This window comes from Stenella coeruleoalba (assembly GCF_951394435.1).
Source record: "Stenella coeruleoalba genome assembly, chromosome: 14".
NCBI lineage: Eukaryota > Metazoa > Chordata > Mammalia > Artiodactyla > Delphinidae > Stenella > Stenella coeruleoalba.
Window position 1 is genome coordinate 17,962,087 of NC_137160.1, and position 19,730 is coordinate 17,981,816.

The 19,730-nt window shown below is 37.1% G+C and overlaps 1 protein-coding gene across 4 annotated transcripts in view; it reads right to left on the minus strand.

Annotated features, from left to right (window-relative positions):
• Window positions 1–19,730, minus strand: part of WDR7 (WD repeat domain 7) — a 370,882-nt gene that overhangs the window by 339,562 nt on the left and 11,590 nt on the right. Inside the window, exons 2-5 of one of the 4 annotated variants that reach the window (XM_079942512.1) lie at window positions 13,458–13,537; window positions 9,764–9,935; window positions 5,018–5,124; window positions 3,417–3,495 (exon numbers count right to left, since the gene is read on the minus strand). In XM_079942512.1, coding sequence (XP_079798638.1) covers window positions 3,417–3,495; window positions 5,018–5,124; window positions 9,764–9,922 — 345 coding nt within the window. In that variant the 5' untranslated portion in view covers window positions 9,923–9,935; window positions 13,458–13,537. Of the gene's footprint in view, window positions 1–3,416; window positions 3,496–5,017; window positions 5,125–9,763; window positions 9,936–13,457; window positions 13,576–19,730 lie in introns of all 4 variants that reach the window. The other 3 variants (XM_079942513.1, XM_079942514.1, XM_079942515.1) reach the window with 3 other exon arrangements.

Consider the following 19,730-nt stretch of genomic DNA (forward strand, 5'->3'; position numbering starts at 1 on the left):
AATGTTCTTTACTTGAGATACTTGATTCACATGGATTCACCAAGCTTATTATGATGCTCAATTTCTCCAGTAATATTTCCAGACATGTACTATATGGTATATATTACATGCGTCTACATATACACAGGTCTACACATGTGCAGACATCAAATTACATTAATATTCAAAATATCTAACAAAATTATTTTCTTCCTAATATCTTATCTTCCTTTTTGAACTATTTTGGAGCAGAATTCATGATAATTCTTTTTTGTCCTCCTGTAGCATCTAAAATAGAGTTGTTGAATGAATTAATAAAACACCTGAATAAAATCAGCTTCACAAATCAAAGCAAAAGTGTAGCCCACGTGGGTCACAAAAATAATATGAGTTCGAGATGAATGAGAATCAGTGAGTATAGGTTTATAATTACTAGTTATGACCAAATAAAATTTAGAAGCAAGGATGATTCTGTTCAAATATTCTCAGAAGTAAATTCTGAGTAATCTAAGTGTGTTATTTTAGATTAGAGTGTGAAACAACCATTATAAACCATTCTCATAGTGCACATTTATACTTTGTGGAAGAAAAATAGAGGAAGAACCAGTACAATGATGTTACTCATGCCAAGAATAACTAAAAAGGATAAGATGAGTTTCCATCAAGCAAAGAGCAGAGAAAGAATGACTCTAAGACCAACAACTTATCAAAGGTTCTGAATTCCCTTAGCCTCAAAAAAAACAAAACAAAACGTGACTCTCTTAGTGGAATGATTCTCCTAGAGGATTTTTAGAAAGCAGACTACTACTTTCCAAGGGATTGGACCTTATATAAATCACATGAGGGCAAGCTAGACACCACACAAGGGGCAATGCTGTAACCACTCCACAACTGGGGAGATAAGTAAGAAACCCAGGTCCAGTCTGCTCCCACACTCATCCACCCACTCTCAGAGCTCAACGTTGCATGTGAAGGAAGACAATCTTTTCTCAACTATGAAGTCCCCTGCACAAGGAGCACAACTTCTTAAACATGAGCACTGAGCACGGAGCACATTAACTAAGTGCAAGGTAGCACCACTAAACCCCAGAGAGGAGTCTAATAAAATGTAGACTATCATGGGGGGACCTCCAGATCTCAGGTTGATCCATAACACACGATCTGGGCTCCCAGGGACTGCCAGGCTCTCGCATGCATATAATAATGCGACCATAGGTAGCCTTGACCCACAGAAGGGGAGGATGTGTGAAGGAGAAAGGGATGGGTGCACGTAAGCCAACTTTGTCAGCGCTCACTCAGCACCAGCCAGGAAAGCCATGTGCACTGCAGTCACTAGAGAAGAGCTCTGTCCTGAGGGCAGGGATATTTTATTAGACATGCCTGACTAAATGCCTCTCACTTTTGCGTGAAAGTTATATTCTCAAACCATCTTCCGGACGCTGATTTAGCTTCCAAGACACTTTGATACGGGCAAGAAAGGTGCCCCTAATGGAGAAACAGGTTTTCCAAATATTAAAAAGGGACGCCCCCACGTGATAATTTAATAAGCTAGCACTTCCTTATGATTTCAGTAAGTGCCAATGCCATCAAGGTTCATCATTTCTACATATATAAGAACAACCTGGGGACTTCCCTGGTAGCACAGTGGTTAAGAATCTGCCTGCCAATGCAGGGGACACAGGTTCAAGTCCTGGTCCAGGAACATCCCACATGCCACGGAGCAACTAAGCCCGTGTGCCACAACTACTGAGCCTGCGCTCTAGAGCCCACGAGCCACAGCTACTGAGCCCACGTGCCTAGAGCCTGTGCTCTGTAACAAGAGAAGCCACTGCCATGAGAAGCCCGCGCACTGGAACGAAGAGTAGCCCCTGCTCGCCGCAACTAGAGAAAACCCGCGCGCAGCAATGAAGACCCAACGCAGCCAAAAAGAAATAAATAAATAAACAAATTTTTTTTTAAAAAACCTGCTTCTGAACCTGAGAGGGTAAGGATCCCCAGGAAACAGGAAACACCTGTCACACACATTAGTAAATGCCAGAAAGCATCTTCTACTTAGAGATGGCTGCCCATCTAAATACAGAAGGCCTAATACAGGATCCGATAAATAGCAGGCACTGAAAATATATTGAATAAAGATAATTTTTCCTAAAATATAAACCAGAAGTGTTTAAATCATAAAATTATACAACAGTTAAAATACTTATATCCAATGAGTTTGATACTTATAATTTTCCAATTAAATTATTTATAAAGTCAATGAATCTAAATGATTTTATTATCCCTTTTCTCTTTATAAATCTTGATGATTCTTCATATGATAAAAAATAAATACTACAGGCCCTTTAAATAAAAAGTATATGCCGTAACAGCATTGAAGAAGCAATTTTTGAAAGGACTTTGCCAGGGTAATAAGTAGTCACTAAAGATTTATATCACACTAACCATCTGTGAAAATTTTCCTTTGCTTGTCTAACTTGTGTTAGCACAGAAGGTTTTCTTTCTCAACAAATGATTTTACTTGTTTTAAGGGAGGCAGTATGATATAACAGAAAGAACGCAGTCCCTAGAGTCAGATAAAGCTGATTTGGGATCCTAGTGCCAGGAATGACTCACTGTGAGACTGGGGCAAGTCATTTAATCACTCCGGCTATCAGCTTCCTTATACATAAAAGGATATACTCCTACCTAATTTGTAAGGATGTGGGGAGGCCTAAATGAGAAACCATACAAGAAACACCTATATAATATTTGCTATAAATGTGAGTTCTCTTCTCTTCCCTCTTCTTCCCCGTTGAGAACATAAATCACATTTTTCTATATACATTGTAATTTCCCAACACTCAACACAGTAAATGATGAGTAATTTGAAGCACAAAGAATTTGACAGTTATGAAAGAATAAGGAAGAATACCAGGAATGTAAGTGAGAAGCTATAAATTCCTGTGCAAATTCCTGTGTCAGCCAGGCATATGAAATGGTCCTTTCTTTTACAGAGTTGTGAAGTCAAAACACGAACTCAAGAACCAACTGCACAAGCAAGGAAAAGGGTATCATCCCCAAAATGGACTGTGTCAATCATGAGTGGAATCACCAAGGCTTTAGCAAGAGAGAATTCCATTATTTAGGATCTAGAACACTTACCCAACCAGTAAAAGGTCTCTCACCTGGGTAACCAGGATAGAGAGAGCAGAAGCAGCAGTGACAATGGCTTACCTTACATCTTTCAACATTAGTCTCCTCGTCTTTGTTTTCCTCCCCCACTACACTGTCTTATGAAAAATACTTTTACTACTCTAATTCTAGTCTTCCTGTCCTATTACCCATCCCCACCCACTTCTCATATAAAAATATAGACTCAATGTTTAAAAAACATTTTTTCAATTGTACACCTATAATAAATTGTGCTGACTTGGCCAGTTACAGAAATTGATACTAACCTGTATGCCAGTATGTGTGCAAGCTAATTTTGTAAATTCAATACATCTGCCGTCATTCACGTCCCAGAGGCACATCTCTCTATAAAATAAGATAACAGCTGACTTTAAATCTGAGTTTTGGAAGCACTGTTCAACTTTGTCACAGTGGTTTAAAATTAATCTTCCATTAAAACTGACATATTTCTGAAAAAGTATTGATAGTATATAGTCATTATTGCTGTTCATCAAAAATTCTGGTCCTCCCACCCACCGTCCTAAACTCCCCTCCAACCTAACCACCCCCACCTTGATCCACATTCTTTCCGGGCACCTGGGAGGACTGCACCTCCTGGCTCCCTTTTAGTTGGTGGAGTCTTCTGAGTAGTTCTGACCAGAACTGATATGAGACCCTCCAGAACTCTCCTCCTCTGCCTCTATACCAGATAGTGGCGGCTCCTTCACCCTCAGCCTCAAAGTAAGGAGAACAGAAAACTAGAAATAAACTTTTAATTTAAACCACAGCAATTTTCCATCGGTTATCAACCTACTAGAAAACTTAGCACTGCAAAAAGCAAAACTTAAGGTCAACTGAATTCCCAATCTTTGCAAATTAAATATAATATTCCAGTTTTAATTCCATATTTATTGGAGAAGTTTTATTGCATGCATACCAAAAGAAAAAAGCTTTATCTCACACTAAAGATACAACATTTGAAATTAGAAATGTCAATATGCCTTGTATTTTAAAGAAATAAATTTAAGATTTATTTAACAGAAGACAACATTAATAAAATGTAATGATCCTGATATTAGGGTATTCTTTAAGATGTCTTTTCCTATATCTCATATGGTATAAATTTTTCAAAGGAAATTCACCCGATCTATTTAGAATATTCACTGTAATATGAATTATCCTTTAATTGGCCAAAAGCTACTATATTTTCACCTGCTGCTGCCTTTCAGTTATACAAGGTTCTTTTTAAATTCATAAATTATGAGGAGTAGAAGGGACAAGTTCTTAAATAATTCTCTTCCAGTTCCCCAACTCCCTTCAATAACATATTGTGTAAATATACAATTTTCTAAACACTCTAAAAGTTTTTTCTTTTAATTCCCCACACTCTAGACCCTACAAATACTGTTCAATGACTTACGTCTCTAAAAGCAAGCTCTATTCTGAGCCTTAGGAATACATGTAGCCATATTAGTGCATTAATGTACATCAATATAACTGTTTAAACTTTTGCGTGGCTTCGTCTTCCAAATTTATGCTAGCCTAGCATCACTGAGGTTTTTTAAAACTCTCAGAGTTGTCGGCCAATTCAGCAAAAATGCCTTGGGGATTAATGATCATTCTTTAAATTGTATGGTATTCTGAGTTTCTCAAAAGCAAGGCAAAAACATAATCATAAATTACAATAAAATACAAAGTATTATAAAAATCATTAATAAAGATAAAATTCACTTTGAAAACCATATTTCAAATATCTTTATTTTGAAACAACTGAGGCATTTATTTAAAAGACACCCCAAAAGAAAAACAAAAATTCCTACTTACTAATACAGTGGTACTATTTGCAGTACAGACTTATGAGGAGAAAAGTGAATAAGAAAATACTTACCCACTCTCGGATGCGCTCACAATATACTGTTTGTCACTAGAAGCACAAGCTTTAGATAAACAGGTGATTGAAGCTGTGTGACCAAACAACAGTGCTCGAGGATTAACCTAGAAATACACAAATATGTTGATATCAGTACCAAATTTTTTAAGTAATCATTTTTAGGAATCCTGTTAAATATTCAGTACAAAATACAGATACAGATTTGAGAAGAACTGCTCAGAACATCAAAAACTAAGACTGCAAAACACTGACGCCCACCAATTTAATGCGCACAATCAGCCCACCACGTAGTTCTAAAGTCAAAAGTGGAAAACCAAGAGGTGATATTACTTGCCCAATATCACGCAGAGAATGATGGAACCAGGATTTAAAGCAGGGCAGCGTTTAGCACTAAGCTCCAATACACTGAGAAATCAGGTTAAGAATGTGTATTAGTATATAAAATAATACCTATTTTTAAAATAATACTTGGCATGATTTGAAAGTACATTTAGAGTCTCTAGACTGACATCCCCAAACACAAAAAATAGAGAATAGGTACCCTACCAAAAGTTGATATCAATGTTGACTATCAGGAACCAGACTGACCTTCACAGACTAATGATTTAGTGCCATAGTGCCTTATGAAAGGACGGCTTAATACCCACTATTCTAAAATAGTCTAGCAATCAGCCCCCAAATTCATCTACTCTGTACCAAACTGCAAGCTATCATTTCAGGTTACTTCAAGGCCTTAAGTAATTTCAGGATATCTTTCTTAAACATTTAATACATACAAATAATATTTGTAACACATGTACAAGACATAAAAAAAATACATAACCACATACTCAATACCCAGTTTAAAAAAACGGAATATGATTAATACCTTTAAAGCCCCTTTCATGATATCCATTTTGCAAAGAATCAAAATCACTTTAGCCTTATTTTGCATAATTATAATTAAAAGAAAAATACAATCATTGTTTATGGTTAGAACAGGCCTAGAATGTTTTCTCATACATCCAAAATTTTCTCATACATCCAACCCCATTTCTATACAGAGACTCTGTGTTCCTCCACTGGGGAAAAAAAAAAATGCTCTTGGTCAATTCTTTAATTTCTCCCAAGAAAATCAAATTTACCAATTGTTAGTTTTATTTTCAATGTACATGGCTTTGCTAGAAAATCCCATTTTCAGTCATAATAGAGTAACTAGAACTGACTGTATTCCCACCAAAATCTAGAAAAATGAACAAAAATAATTGAATGAAGTATAAAAATCATATAATCATCTCAATAGAGGCAATAAAAGCATTTGACAAAACTCAATATCCTTTCATGATTAAAAACTCTCAACAAATTGGGTATAGAAGGAATGTACCCCAACATAATAAAGGCCATATACAACAAGCCCACAGATAACATCATATTCAACAGTAAAAAGCTAACAGCCTTTTCTCTAAGATCAAGAACAAGACAAAGATAGCTACTCTTGACATTTCTAATCAACATAATACTGGAAGTCTTAGCCAGAGCAATTGGGCAAAAAACTAAACAAACAAAGCATCCAAATTGAAAAGGAAGAAGTAAAATTGCCTCTGTTGTAGGTGACATGATCTTATATGCAGAAAATCCTAAAGACTCCAACCAAAAGACTGTTAGAACTAATGGACAAATTCAGAAAAGTTGCATGATACAAAATAAACATACAAAAATCAGTTGTTTCTATAACAACAAGGTATCTGACAGAGAAATTAAGAAAGCAATCCCACTTACAATAGCATCAAAAAGAATAAATTACTTAGAAATAAATTTAACCAAGGAGGTGAAACACCTGTATTCTGAAAATTATAAGACACTAATGAAAGAAGTGGAAGAAGAAATAAATAACGTGGGAAAGATGTCCCACGTTCTTGGGTTGGAAGAATTAATGTTATTAAAAGGTCCATACCACCCAAAGCAATCTACAGAGTGAATGCAATCCTACCAAAATTCCAATGGTGTTTTTCAGAAATAGAAACATAGAAAAAACCATGATAAAATTTGTGTGGAACCATAAAAGACACCAAATAGCCAAAGCAATTTTGAGAAAGAACAAAGTTGGAGGCTTCACACAGTAAGTATTAATATAACTGGAGGAAAAATAAAAATATGGCATATTGTTACATTTATACCTTTTATCTATATCTCACCATATCCCATAAAAATTTATGTCGTAGTTATTAACTAATAAACATTTCACACATAATCAGTACAAAGATAATCTGTTCAACATATTCAAAAAACCATCCATCATCAAAGACCACAGTTCAAAAGTGACAGTTATCAGTGGCAAGGTGTGATATTTAGAATAAAATGATGTGATGTGTCAGTTCTTAAGAGTAAACACTAACATCAATGTTCCAATCTGGAACTTTGAGGCTACTAGTTCTATAGTCAGCCAACAATCAGCACTCCTTTTGTTTCCCCCTTTAGCAATTTTTTCTTTCTACTACCTGAGATGCTACAATTACATTCATTAACTAAATCCTTACCATGTACAAGCACTGTGATAACTGCTTAATACACATTCCTTCATAGAATCCTTACCACAACCTTGTGTAGTTGATCCTATTTGAAAAATGGCAAGACTTAGGCATCAAATGGTTAAAAACTGCCAAAAGTCACACAGCTAGACACTACAGTAGCCAAGAATGAAGCCAACTTCACCCACCTGCAACATCTGAGCTCTTACCACAATGTTTCACTTCGTTCATTAATGCCATGTATTATACTATTCTTTGCAATTATAGTTTAATTCTCTGCAATTACAGCTTTATAGGTAGTCGAAGCATTAAAACACTATACTGTAGACAATACCTGCATTAACAGGTTCCCTCCTTTACTCTTATCACCATCTGTCTAGGTACTCACTAAACTACTGCTTCTGCAATATCTCTCAGATATTTTATTGCCACCATGTTAGGCCAGGCTGCCCTTTTCCACAGGTAAAAGGAGACCAAGATATGCATGGCAAAAGTTCTAGCTACAGTTCTGAATCCTTTCCTAACAAAAGAAGGGAAGACACCATGACCTCAAGAGAAGGTATTTTGTGCCCTCCCCACTCTGTATGTTATATGACTTATTGGTCCTTCATAGGCATAAATGACTGCTATAAAGTACATTAAGAAGGCCCTCTACATGAATCAAAAGACAATAACCAAGCCACTTTTTATTCAGCCTTCTTTTCCCCTGGGTAAACAGTCCAATTCTCTTAGTATCTTTCAAAGGATGTATTTCTCTCCTAGTCAGTCTCCTCTCCCCCTTTAATCCCTCTTACTTGAATTTAAATAAATATAACATTCTAGTGAAATCCATGCAAAAAATTCAGTAAAAGAATGGTTTCTAAGATCTTACAAGTAGATCTTATTGCTTGAAATAACTCCAATAAAATGTGGTGGGCTTTTGTTCTCCTCATCACTACACTGCTGATTCCTATTTAGTTTGCTATCAATCCTGAAGGCATATCACGTTCTACAACACTCATTTCCAGTCACTTTCCAAACTGTAACCCTAGCCTTGACATGTCATCCAAGTGTGTGGATCATTTTTTCAGTTCTAGCAATTCCATGCCTAGGTGAATACCTAAGAGCAACAAAAACATATGTCCACACAAAAACTCACACACAAATGTTCAAAGCAGCATTATTCACTATGGTCAAAAGTAAAAACAACCCAAATGCCCATCAACTGATCAACAGACAAATAAAATGCAGTATACCTATACAATGGAATATCATTTGGCCATTAAAAGAAATGAAATATTGATACATGCTACAACATGGATGAACCTTGAAAATATTATGCTAAGTGAAAAAAGCCAATCACAGAAGATCACATACTAAATGATTCTATTTACATAAAGTGTCCAGAATAGGCAGATCTATAGAGACAGGAAATAGATTTGTGGTTGCCCAGGGGACATGGGGGTATATTGGGCGTAACTGCTACAAAGTACAAGGTTTGCTTCCAAGGTGATGAAAATGTTCTAAAATTGACTGTGGTAATGGCTGCACAACTCTGTGAACAGAGTAAAAAAACATTAAATTGTACACTTTAAAGAGTATATTGTATGGCGTGTAAATTTTATCTCAATAAGGCTGTTAAAAAAAATGTTTAGTTAAAAAAATCAACTTTCTTGCCTCTACATTCCATGCCAGCTACCGCCCCATTTTCTCTGTTCCCCCTTACAGAAAAATTCCTGGGGAGAGTTGTCAGAGATTGGAGGTTAAAATATGGAAAAAGACAGTCTCTCCACAGAGAGCCAGCGCCCAGAAGCAGAGCACACTGAGCATTCCACACCAGTAAAGGATGGCAAAAAATACACAGCGACTTTTAAAATAAATATGACAAAATTTACAAACAGTTTTACAAAAAGTTTTGCTCTCTTCAAGACATTGACCTTAGAAGGTATAAATGCTCAAAATTGTTTTTTAATATCTTTTTTGGAAATCTCCTTCAATATGGTTAGAAATTTTCTGAAAAATGTTAAATGTAACATATTAAGCCAGGTAGGATAGATATTATAATTGAAAATCAAGCCAAAAGCCAGCAGAAGTCAACTCTGATGAATCATGTAAATAATCATTCTGAATACCAATTTTAGTCAAAATATATCTCACAGAAGATATATTATGAGGTCAAATTATTCTGGAACTGTGTTATTTTTTGTTAAGTAGTTTATTATATGTGAAAAGTACAATAGGCACTTCAAACACTCACTTCCAAGTCTACTGAAAGATCCCAGAGACATATTTGCCCATCATGGCATCCAGTCACGATCGTGGCCCCATCATCTGTTAAAAGTACTGCTGAGATGCAGTGGGTTGGTGCTTTGCGACCCCAAAGAACAATGGGTAGAACAAGGCTGTTTCCTGCCATTGTGCTTTCAAACCTGGAAATGTTATAAGAATAATGTCAAATGTTATATTTCCTTCTAAAACATATTACACATTTTTCTTATGAAGCCAACTTGAACTTCCTAAGTGCCAAGAATTCCTCTAAACATTATATATATAAATAAAACAGACACATACATAAAAGTATATAAAATCTAATTAAAATCTCAATTAATCCCCACAACAAATCACACGGTAAGTACTATTAGCACTCTTCTTTCACATGTAAAGACAGTGAGTCATAAAGAGTTGCAAAGTGTAAATGGAAGAAATGGAGCCCCAGTCAAGACCCAGGCAGCCTGACTTAGAATCCGGGGTCTTACTCACCCTGCTACGCTACCAAGGCAAGTGAGGTCTCCAAATCTTGTTAAGTCTCCAAACCAATAATAGTTAGCAATGTCCAAGAAAAACTGAGAGTTTTTGACAGTGTCCTAAACATTAAAAAGAATATTGCCCACTGAGAAACTCATTCACCGTATTTAGTACAAACCTATTATGTCTCAAAGTCACGAACGTCTTTTATTCTAAACTCTGAAACCTGAGGGATAAAGAACTTTAAACTCATTTCTGAATAATAAAAATTTAGTTCTGGTAAAGGTGTTTAAATTTGAGATGAATAATCAATTAAGCAGTGTATATTAGAGTACCCTGTTTGTAGCACAAATATAATGAATTATTCCTTCATATGACAAAATTAAGATCTAGTTAGTGAAACAACTAGATTTAGGTGTTACAAACTGTGTGATTAAAGACTTAAATACTAGTTCAGAGAAGTTCAAGAGACATGAAAACTGGCATAATCAGAGAGGGCTCCATATAAGACAGAGACTGCCAGACTTTATGAGACACTAGGAGTCACTCATAGGCTTGGTTTCTACGTGGCAACAAAAGATATACGTATAACGCAGACTCTTTAGAACGCTAAGATCGTCCTAAGAAATTTTCAGAGACACTTAAAGGAGTAACCACTTTCTATGAAAGAAACTAGTTTAATACCCATGGCCCCCCTGCTGGTTGCTTTTAGCAAAATCTTTTCTTTAATCCACTACTTACACTCTTTAAACAAATAAATAAAACTAAAACTAAAATCCCTTTCCCTGGAAAGAAAATTAGGCAAGTAAAACATTATGAATAATGTTTACCAAAAGCAGTCTATGTATATTACATCTTTTATTTTTTGTTAGAATTCATGGCTTTCATCAATTTGCCTCCCCCAAAACTTCATCTGTTTGCTACAGGTAAAAGTTGTTTGCTACAACTTGGGAAAAATTCCAAGTTCCCTTCCTATTTCTAAAACCATTTATGTATCATGTTCAGCAGTTCATAGACTACTATGACATTAACAATTCTTTCCATATTCCTATTTAATATCAGAAAATGAAACAAAGCACTGAGCCAACTTTAACAAATTTGGTACAGCATGTTCCTGGCTGAGTAACATATCCAACAGTGACTTTCTCAAAAAGAGAATCTGGAAGGAGTTCATTCTTCCATGGTGACAGCATTCATTTTTAAGCTATATCACCAAAGATTTCTCTCAATTAAATAAGCTCACAGCATCTAACACAATATGGTGAGATCTGGAAAGAATATTTATCTCGATATTTGAGCACTCGTATTCGATGCATATACCTAGCTCGAAGAGAATGCAAATACACAGATTCAGCACTAAGGAATATGTGTGTGACAGGGAGATGTGTCTGTTCTGATGCAACAGGAAAGAAATTTCTGGTATTCAAGTGACAAGGAGCTCAAGGAAACCTGGAAGAAGAATACATTTCATAGCTCTTAAAACAAGTGAAAATAATCGCCCATAACATGATAAAGGTATTGGAAAACACAAGAAAACACATCCATCTCTAACTCAGCTTCTCCAGAAACTAAAACAAATCCACATTCTAACGAAAATCAGGAACTGACCGTCAATCAGAATCTGAGAAGAATTCTCATTAAGGGCAATTAAGAATCTTCATAAGGGAATACATTGTATTAGTTTCCTAAAAACTGCCCTGACCACAAATTGAGTGACTTAAAAAACAGAATTTGTTGTCTCATAGCTCTTGAGCTAGAAGTCTGAAAGTAGGTGGTGTCACAGTTAGTTCCTTTTGAGGGTTGTGAAGGGAAAGATCTGATCCACGCCTCTCTCCTTGGCTGGTAGAAGGCCAACTTCATGCTCACATGGTGTTCTCCTATGTACACGTCTCTCCCTTTTTTTATAAGGACACAGCCATGTTGGGTTAGGGCCCACCCCGATGACCTCATTTAACTTGATTACCTTTATAAAGACTTCCAAATAAGGGCACATTCTCAGGTACTAGAGGTTAAGACTTCAACATATGAATTTTAGGGGAACACAATTCAACTCATAGCAGTTCTTTTAAAAGAACATAGCCTAGGGTTTCCCTGCTGGCGCAGTGGTTGAGAGTCCGCCTGCCGATGCAGGGGACACGGGTTCGTGCCCCGGTCTGGGAGGATCCCACGTGCCGCGGAGCGGCTGGGCCCGTGAGCCATGGCCGCTGAGCCTGCGCGTCCGGAGCCTGTGCTCCACAACGGGAGAGGCCACAACAGTGAGAGGCCCGCTTACCGCAAAAAAATAAAATAAATAAAATAAAAGAACATAGCCTAAAATTAATTATCCAAAAAGCAATTCTCCCTTAGGAAATAATGTTACAGAACTTCACTATATCTTTTCCAGGGGATCATACAACATCAGCTTATCTGCTATTACAACTGCTTATCTGAGGAATTAGGTAAGAAGTTCTGTCCAACCAAGGTGGGGGGGAGGGGGGCTCGAATTCAAAATTCACTGCTCTATATCCAAGGACATTAGGGATTCATTGGGATAAAAAAAAAAAATCACATTTTTCTGGAAAAGGCCCAAATCAAAAGTGACTGAATAAATGATTAGTGCCATATAGTATTAACTGTAATAGAAACTGAAGAAAATTCTTACTAACTCTCCAAAATATTGTGTACAATATACTCATATTTTGTAACTAATACATTAAGGGGAAATACCACCTTTCAAATTTTAGAGTTATAAATAAATATGCTGTATGACTAGATACTCCTAAAAACAGAAGAATACTAAGAACATTCAATTTTCATCTATGTTTGTATCAAATCTGACTTAAAATTATATTTAGACATTGGCTATTAAATAAAACTCTTTTACTGAAAAAGCTTTAGAGTCAAATAATAGAAGTTCTAGATTCTACCCCTCATTTTGCCACCAACCATGCAGGCTTTGAGCATATCATCTCATTTCTGAGGCTTGGTTTTCTCATCAAGAGGTAGTTATAAAATTAATTTTGAATCATTTTGAAGTCAAAGAAATCAAATCATAAAGAGCAGGGGTCTGAGAGATAAAAAAATCAAGTCATCTCTTTTGGTTACCTTAATTTCATGTATTTCTATTTCACCTAATTGCACCTATTTCTCAGTTCTATACAGAAATAAAACCATACTTCAGTTAAAAACAACAACAAAAATAATAGTTGAAAAAACACTGAACTTACAGTCAGAAGAACTATATTCAAATCCTGACTCTTCTATGCAATCTTGAAAAAGTTACCCCTCTAGGTCTCAGCTTCCCCATCTGTAAAAGATGGACGATAATACCCTCCTTTCAGAAAGCTGTCATAAAGGTTAAGAGAGATCATATATGTAATGCAACCAGTAAAATATCCATCACATGGCAGATGATCAGCAACTATTAATTTTTTTAAAACACAGATTCTGCTATTCTTCACATGCTGCTTCCACATCTACTGATTTCTTTCAGCACTGTAGCTTAACATTTAATAAAGTTGTACCTTTTCAAGAGGTTACTATCTTTCACTGACTTTTTGACACAATATAAAAGTACTACTACTGTATATGCCTGTCAAACAATTCTATCTGCAAATATGACAATTCAATTCTGCATGACGTTATTAGAAATAATAGTACAAACTCCAATCCCAATACTAAGACAGCTTTCAAATTAAATTCTGATCTCATTTCCCAAGTTTCCATTCTGTGTCTATACCATGGAATTACAACAGGAGATAAAATAGACACATGGACCTACACAATGGGGCTTACACACATGCAAACAACTACCACAGAGTGTGATACAGGAGGAATCTCAAGACCTAATGGAGACACAAAAGATGGATATCCTAACCTATACTTCAGGAAGGGTTCTTGGAAGAAATGATGAGTGAGAATGAGTAGTAATTACCCAAGGAAGAGGCTCAAGGAATCACATATTCTAAGTCCCCAAGGTGAGAGATCTCAGTTCTTTCTGGACAGTGAAAATAGCAGGGCTGGCATTCAGAGCACAAAGGCAGAATGAGACAAGAAACAACAAGCCCACATGCACCAAATCATAAGAACTTGGTAACCCACCTCAAGGAATTTGGAGTTTAACCTGATAGCAATGGAAAACAGGTCAACTGTTTTAAATCTGATTAGCTTTTCAGAAAGATCCCTCTAGCTACAATACAAAAGGGAGGGAGAAAACTCTGGGTTTGAAGACCAGTGGGGCTACTGCAGTACTGCTGGTAAGAGAGATGGTGCCTAAATGTATCACAACTTCATTACTATTTCTGGATTTCTCTGTCTAATGGCTGTCTCCCCTACTAGTCTTTAAGCTCCCTAAGAACAAGAACCACATCGATGTATTTACCACCATATGATGTGGATGGCGCATAGTGTCTGCCATATGGGACGTCTTCAATAAATATATGATGAAGGGTAGCAGTGGTGAAAATGGTAATAATAAGATGAATATGAGAGCTATTTTAGATATACAATAGATAGGACTTGGTGTTCAACACACCAAATTGATAAAAACACAACATAGATTTCGATACAGTTTTTTTACACAAAGGTACTCCAAGAACAAAAGTAAAGAGAAAACAATTTAAAATACTAAACGCCCTCTACATAAAGAATAGGCACTATTATTATGATACTGATGCCCAGTGAAGTCATCAATAATTTCAGATTCTAATATGTGAGATAAATTATTATACACCTAACCAGAATTTACAAATTTAGGTTTTGAGAAGTAAGAAGATACTACAAGGTTTCACAATGGTCTTGAGCAGGACCAGAGTTTAAAGAGACTTAATGGTCCCATAACTATATATCCATCTAAGCAGAGAAGCAGTATGCTAAGACTATTTGAGATAGTATACAGGAAAACCAAATGGGATGCTACTGCAATAAGCCTGGCTGCAGTGATAAGAACCTGGCTAAAATGATGAGAGTTTTGAAAGAAAAAGAAAATATAAGGCATTATAGAAGAACAGTAAATCATCGGGTTTGATGAAATATGTAAGGCGTGAGGCAAGAAAAAGACATGAATGACTGTTACTGTTGCAACAAAAATAGAAATGAGGTTTTTCCTCTCCTGATAACCAGGAAAATAAAGGGAACAGTGAACAGGCTAGAGAAGAAACATAAACTGGCATGAGTTAATCAATCCTAGTTTTATTTTAACTGTTACTAATCTGTAGTGTCTATAGTTAGATTTGTCCTTCACAAAACTAACCTGTCACCCCTAATCCTGTGTAATTTAGGTAATTTACACCCTGCACCTGGTATTTACTCTTTACTCTCCCTATAAACTCTTGAAGCAAATAACCCCTTGTAGCTGTCTGCATTTCAGAAAGGAGGTCATACATAGACCGATAACCCAGAGGCTAACGGACCCAATTACCAGGTTGCCTGACTCCAGCAATGACTGTTTTGAAATAATGCAAGAAGAAGAATGCAAGACCTTCACCATTTTGATCCTTATCAGAACTCCCCTATAAGAATCCCTGTAATTCCCCAGGAAGCGGGGGGCACAGTTCTTGAGGCACTAGCCTGCTATGCCTTCCCTTTGCCTGGCAAAGAAAATAAAAAGCCTCTCTATTTCTTATCTTCCATTTCTCTGTCCCCATATTTTTATTCAGCATTGGTGCACAGGGAGCCAGATTTGGCAACATTACTTTCCAAGCAGAGTGATAAGAGAAAGTAAGCAAGCATGGGGGTGGGGGGGAGGAGGGAGGAGGGAGAGAGGAAAATAAGAACGTAATGAGGCAACAGAGAAACAGAGGCATAATCTGGTCTCAGAGAAATTAGAGCTCAGGAAATATGTTCACAAAATGGCACCAGAGAACTCAACAAAAATCGTCCCACGTGAACGGGAAAAATCCAATCACCCTTTGCCTGTATCAGTGAACCAAGTCATTGCAAAAGTTGATGAAATATGGGTCAACCTCCTGCTGTTTTGCTTTTGTTTTTGGTATTTAAGCAGTTGTAAAAGAAAGGCTTTTGTAACTGACCAAAAAAAAAAAAACTGCCTTCCTAATATAGAAATGGAGAGAAGTATATATAGCTCGTTACCATCTTATAGAGATCTATTTGAGTGGATATTTATTTATTCTTTATAAACACAAGTACATAATATTTGAAATTCCAATTTATTATAAGTTTACCCTTCAATGGGGTCCTTCCTCCTTAAAGATAATTTAAAAAACAACAAACAACCCAGGTGTCACTAAAGTGGGAACACTGACGTCTCACTGTTACCAAGAAGAGACTGGCTCCAGGGTAAGAGGCAAGGAAGGTGTTAGTGACTGGACTGTGAAACTGTAACATCAGCGCTGACTCCAAGCCTGGGGGAGCCAGAATGGTAAACCTATCCAGCAGCCCCTGGAGCAAACCCCACTTTAAGAGGTTTTATTCTCAGGTTCTGCGAGCAGCAATCCCCTTAGTGGATTTTTTTTCCCTTAATTTAACTAGGCACAGAAGAGCTTAGTTGCTCACATTTTCCAAATTCAAAGTTGATAGAAAAGAAAATTAAACCCTGTTTCGTAGTTTTATCAAAATCTGCCATAAAAGGGAAAGAAGACTACAAAGTTTTGCCTAAACATAACTACTCACTATGGGAAGGGGCCGCTGAGCCCCTCCTCCCGCCCGCCACATTTAGGTCCTTCAGCAACTCTCTCAAAATTACACTGCAAACTCATCTCAGCGCTCAGAGGCACAAACAGACCTCCTGATTCCTAACGAAGTAAATACCCTTCCTTATTCTATGTTGTCTGCATTTACCACAAAATTCCATTTACCAGAAAACTTCATTCTCCAGTCAATCTGGTTAATCAAGATTTTACTAAAACACATTACTCAAAGGTAAGTAGAACTGTAGTATTTAGGGATGAAATGATCTGATGTCTGGGGTCTGGCATGTGGGAGATGGTGGAGGGGAAGAGGGGGTAAGAGGTATTGGAAGGGATGAAGATGAAACAGGAACATAAGTGTGATGGGTGGTACTCATCCAGATGCACCTTGGGAATAAAGGACTTATTACCCCGGCCGCTGAGAGCACTGGGCTGTCAGCCCCCACTAACGACTGCCCCAGCCAAAGGGAGACACCTTGCCGCCTTCCAGTAGGACAGCCCACATCCAACAACTGATCAATCCAGGGATAAACAGTAAAGGCCAGGCCCCCTCATATCAATTCAGTATAGTTCTGAAGGGTCATTCCATCTTTGGAACTACCCCCAGGCTCAACTGAGATTCCTTCCGCTGAGACTCATTACAGCTCAACTTCTCCCTCTGGCCAAACCTGCTTCCTTTCCCCAGGTGTCGGACTAAAAGCACTCCCTTATAAACCTCAGTGCTAATCTCCATCTCAGAACCTGCTTGCCAGGGAACCCAAACTGTAAAAATAAACGGTGAGGTTCCTTTTAGTACAAGAGTGTTCATTACATTGTTCTTACTGTTTTTATGTGCTTGAAAATTTCTCTAATTGTTAATGGGTACATGGAAAGAACTTTAGTGCCCGTAAATCAGGGATTAAATAAATTATTAGAGTCTTACAATGGAACACTGCAGCATGAGATATGAAATAATCTCCAAAATATATAGTGGGATGAAAAGGTGCAGTACAGTGTATAAAATACATTCCCATTTTAGGTTCTAAAAGGGGTATATATATGTATCTACACACATCTGTAATACACACACACATAAACGTTTAGAATAATTCTGTAATGATACCAAATTTAAAAAAAAAAAACAGTAATGAAAACTACCTCTGAAAAGGAAGAGTAAGAGAAGTAAGAGACTGGATTGTGTGGGAATCCTGATTCTCAAGATAAATCCTTTGGTCTTAAGGGGTTTTTTCCCCCCGCCTTTGGGTATTTCACTGTATTCCAAAAGACAGTTTAATAAATAAATTAAATGGCCCACGGGACTTCTCTGGTGGTCCGGCAGTTAGGACGCCGCACTTCCACTGCAAGGGGCCCAGGCTCGATCCCTGGTAGGGGAACCAAGATCCCACAAGATGTGCAGGGCCAAAATAAATAAACAAATAAAATAAAATCCATGGCCGTGATTCACCAGGTTCTTTTATTTTAAAGATGCACATACACACACAACATGGAGTTTTCAAAAAACCGTTTAACAAGTATTTGTCTTTAGCCTATAACCTGTTCCAACACTAGCTCCTCTCTGCTGTGAGTGCCCTGTCCCAAAACCTGTGATTCACTGCTCCTGCAACCACGTTTTCACAAGATTTTCTACACACTGGTGCAGAACACTCGTCACTTTGTTTGTAGTTATTTGTTTACAAATGCATCCATTCCACTAAAATCTGTTTCCCTGAAGAGTAAAACCAAATCATCGACGTAAGCCCACCATCTTTGTTATTTAATCATTATCAAGCAAACTGCATTTCACTGGGATTTGAGGTGACTTACCAGCACCTAGAATAGTTACAGACTTTTACTAGTGACCAGTATGTACTTACTGAATGAAAAAACAGAGAATAACAATTAGCATTTATTAAGCTTTCACTGTGTGCCAAGCAAGATATTTCCGAGGAAGGACTATCTCATCTTTTTTGCTAAATCTAATTCTTCCTGGACTCTTTGAAGGATCTTACTCCCTTAATTATCCTTTCACTGTCTACCATTTCATCTGTCTTTCAGTTAAATTAGGCTTTGTCCTTCAAATATGTTCACATCTCATTTTTGTCCAAAACACTTTCACTTGTTAATAGCCTCTGCTTGTAAATCTAGTAATCGCTCTCTCTCTCTCTCTCTCTCTCTCTCATTCATTCTTTCTCTCATTTTATCTCTCTGTTTCTCTCACTGTAATTACAATCAACATCTTGAAACCCACGGTCTTAAACATAGTGTTTCCATTTCCTTACTACAAAAGGCCTCATGTAATCTAGGTTCTATCTTCAAACACACCTAATCTAAGGCTGCTCAAGATTGCCCTCCCTCTACATGAAGAGGTCAACATTTCTCTAATATGATACTCCAGGAAAGAACTCTCCAATATTGCAGAGAGAAGCAAGGCCTTAGGAGAGAAGTGAGGAAAGAGAGGATTCTTTGACATTAATGGACTGGTGATACCTACTCTTTCTAACCATCTTACTCAGTCCTTACATTATATTCAGTCTTACACAGCTACTAGTTTGACACGGCTGATCATTTGCTAATTCTCAACCCTCTCTCTTTGGTTTCTGGTACAGCGTACTCTCCCAATTATCTTCTTCCTATTTTTTCAGCTTTATTCTGCCTAGCTATGTGAAGGCCTAGAAAGCTCTAAGAAAACTTCAAGGAACAAGGGAGGATCTTTCATCCCTGTTTTTCACTAGATTTGGACTTTTTTTTTTTTCTTTTTGGCTGCACCTTGCAGCGGCCTGTGGAATCTCAGTTCCCCTATCAGGGATAGAATGACACAGCAGTAAAAACCTAGAATACTAACCACTAGGCAACCACAGAACTCCCAAGGGAATT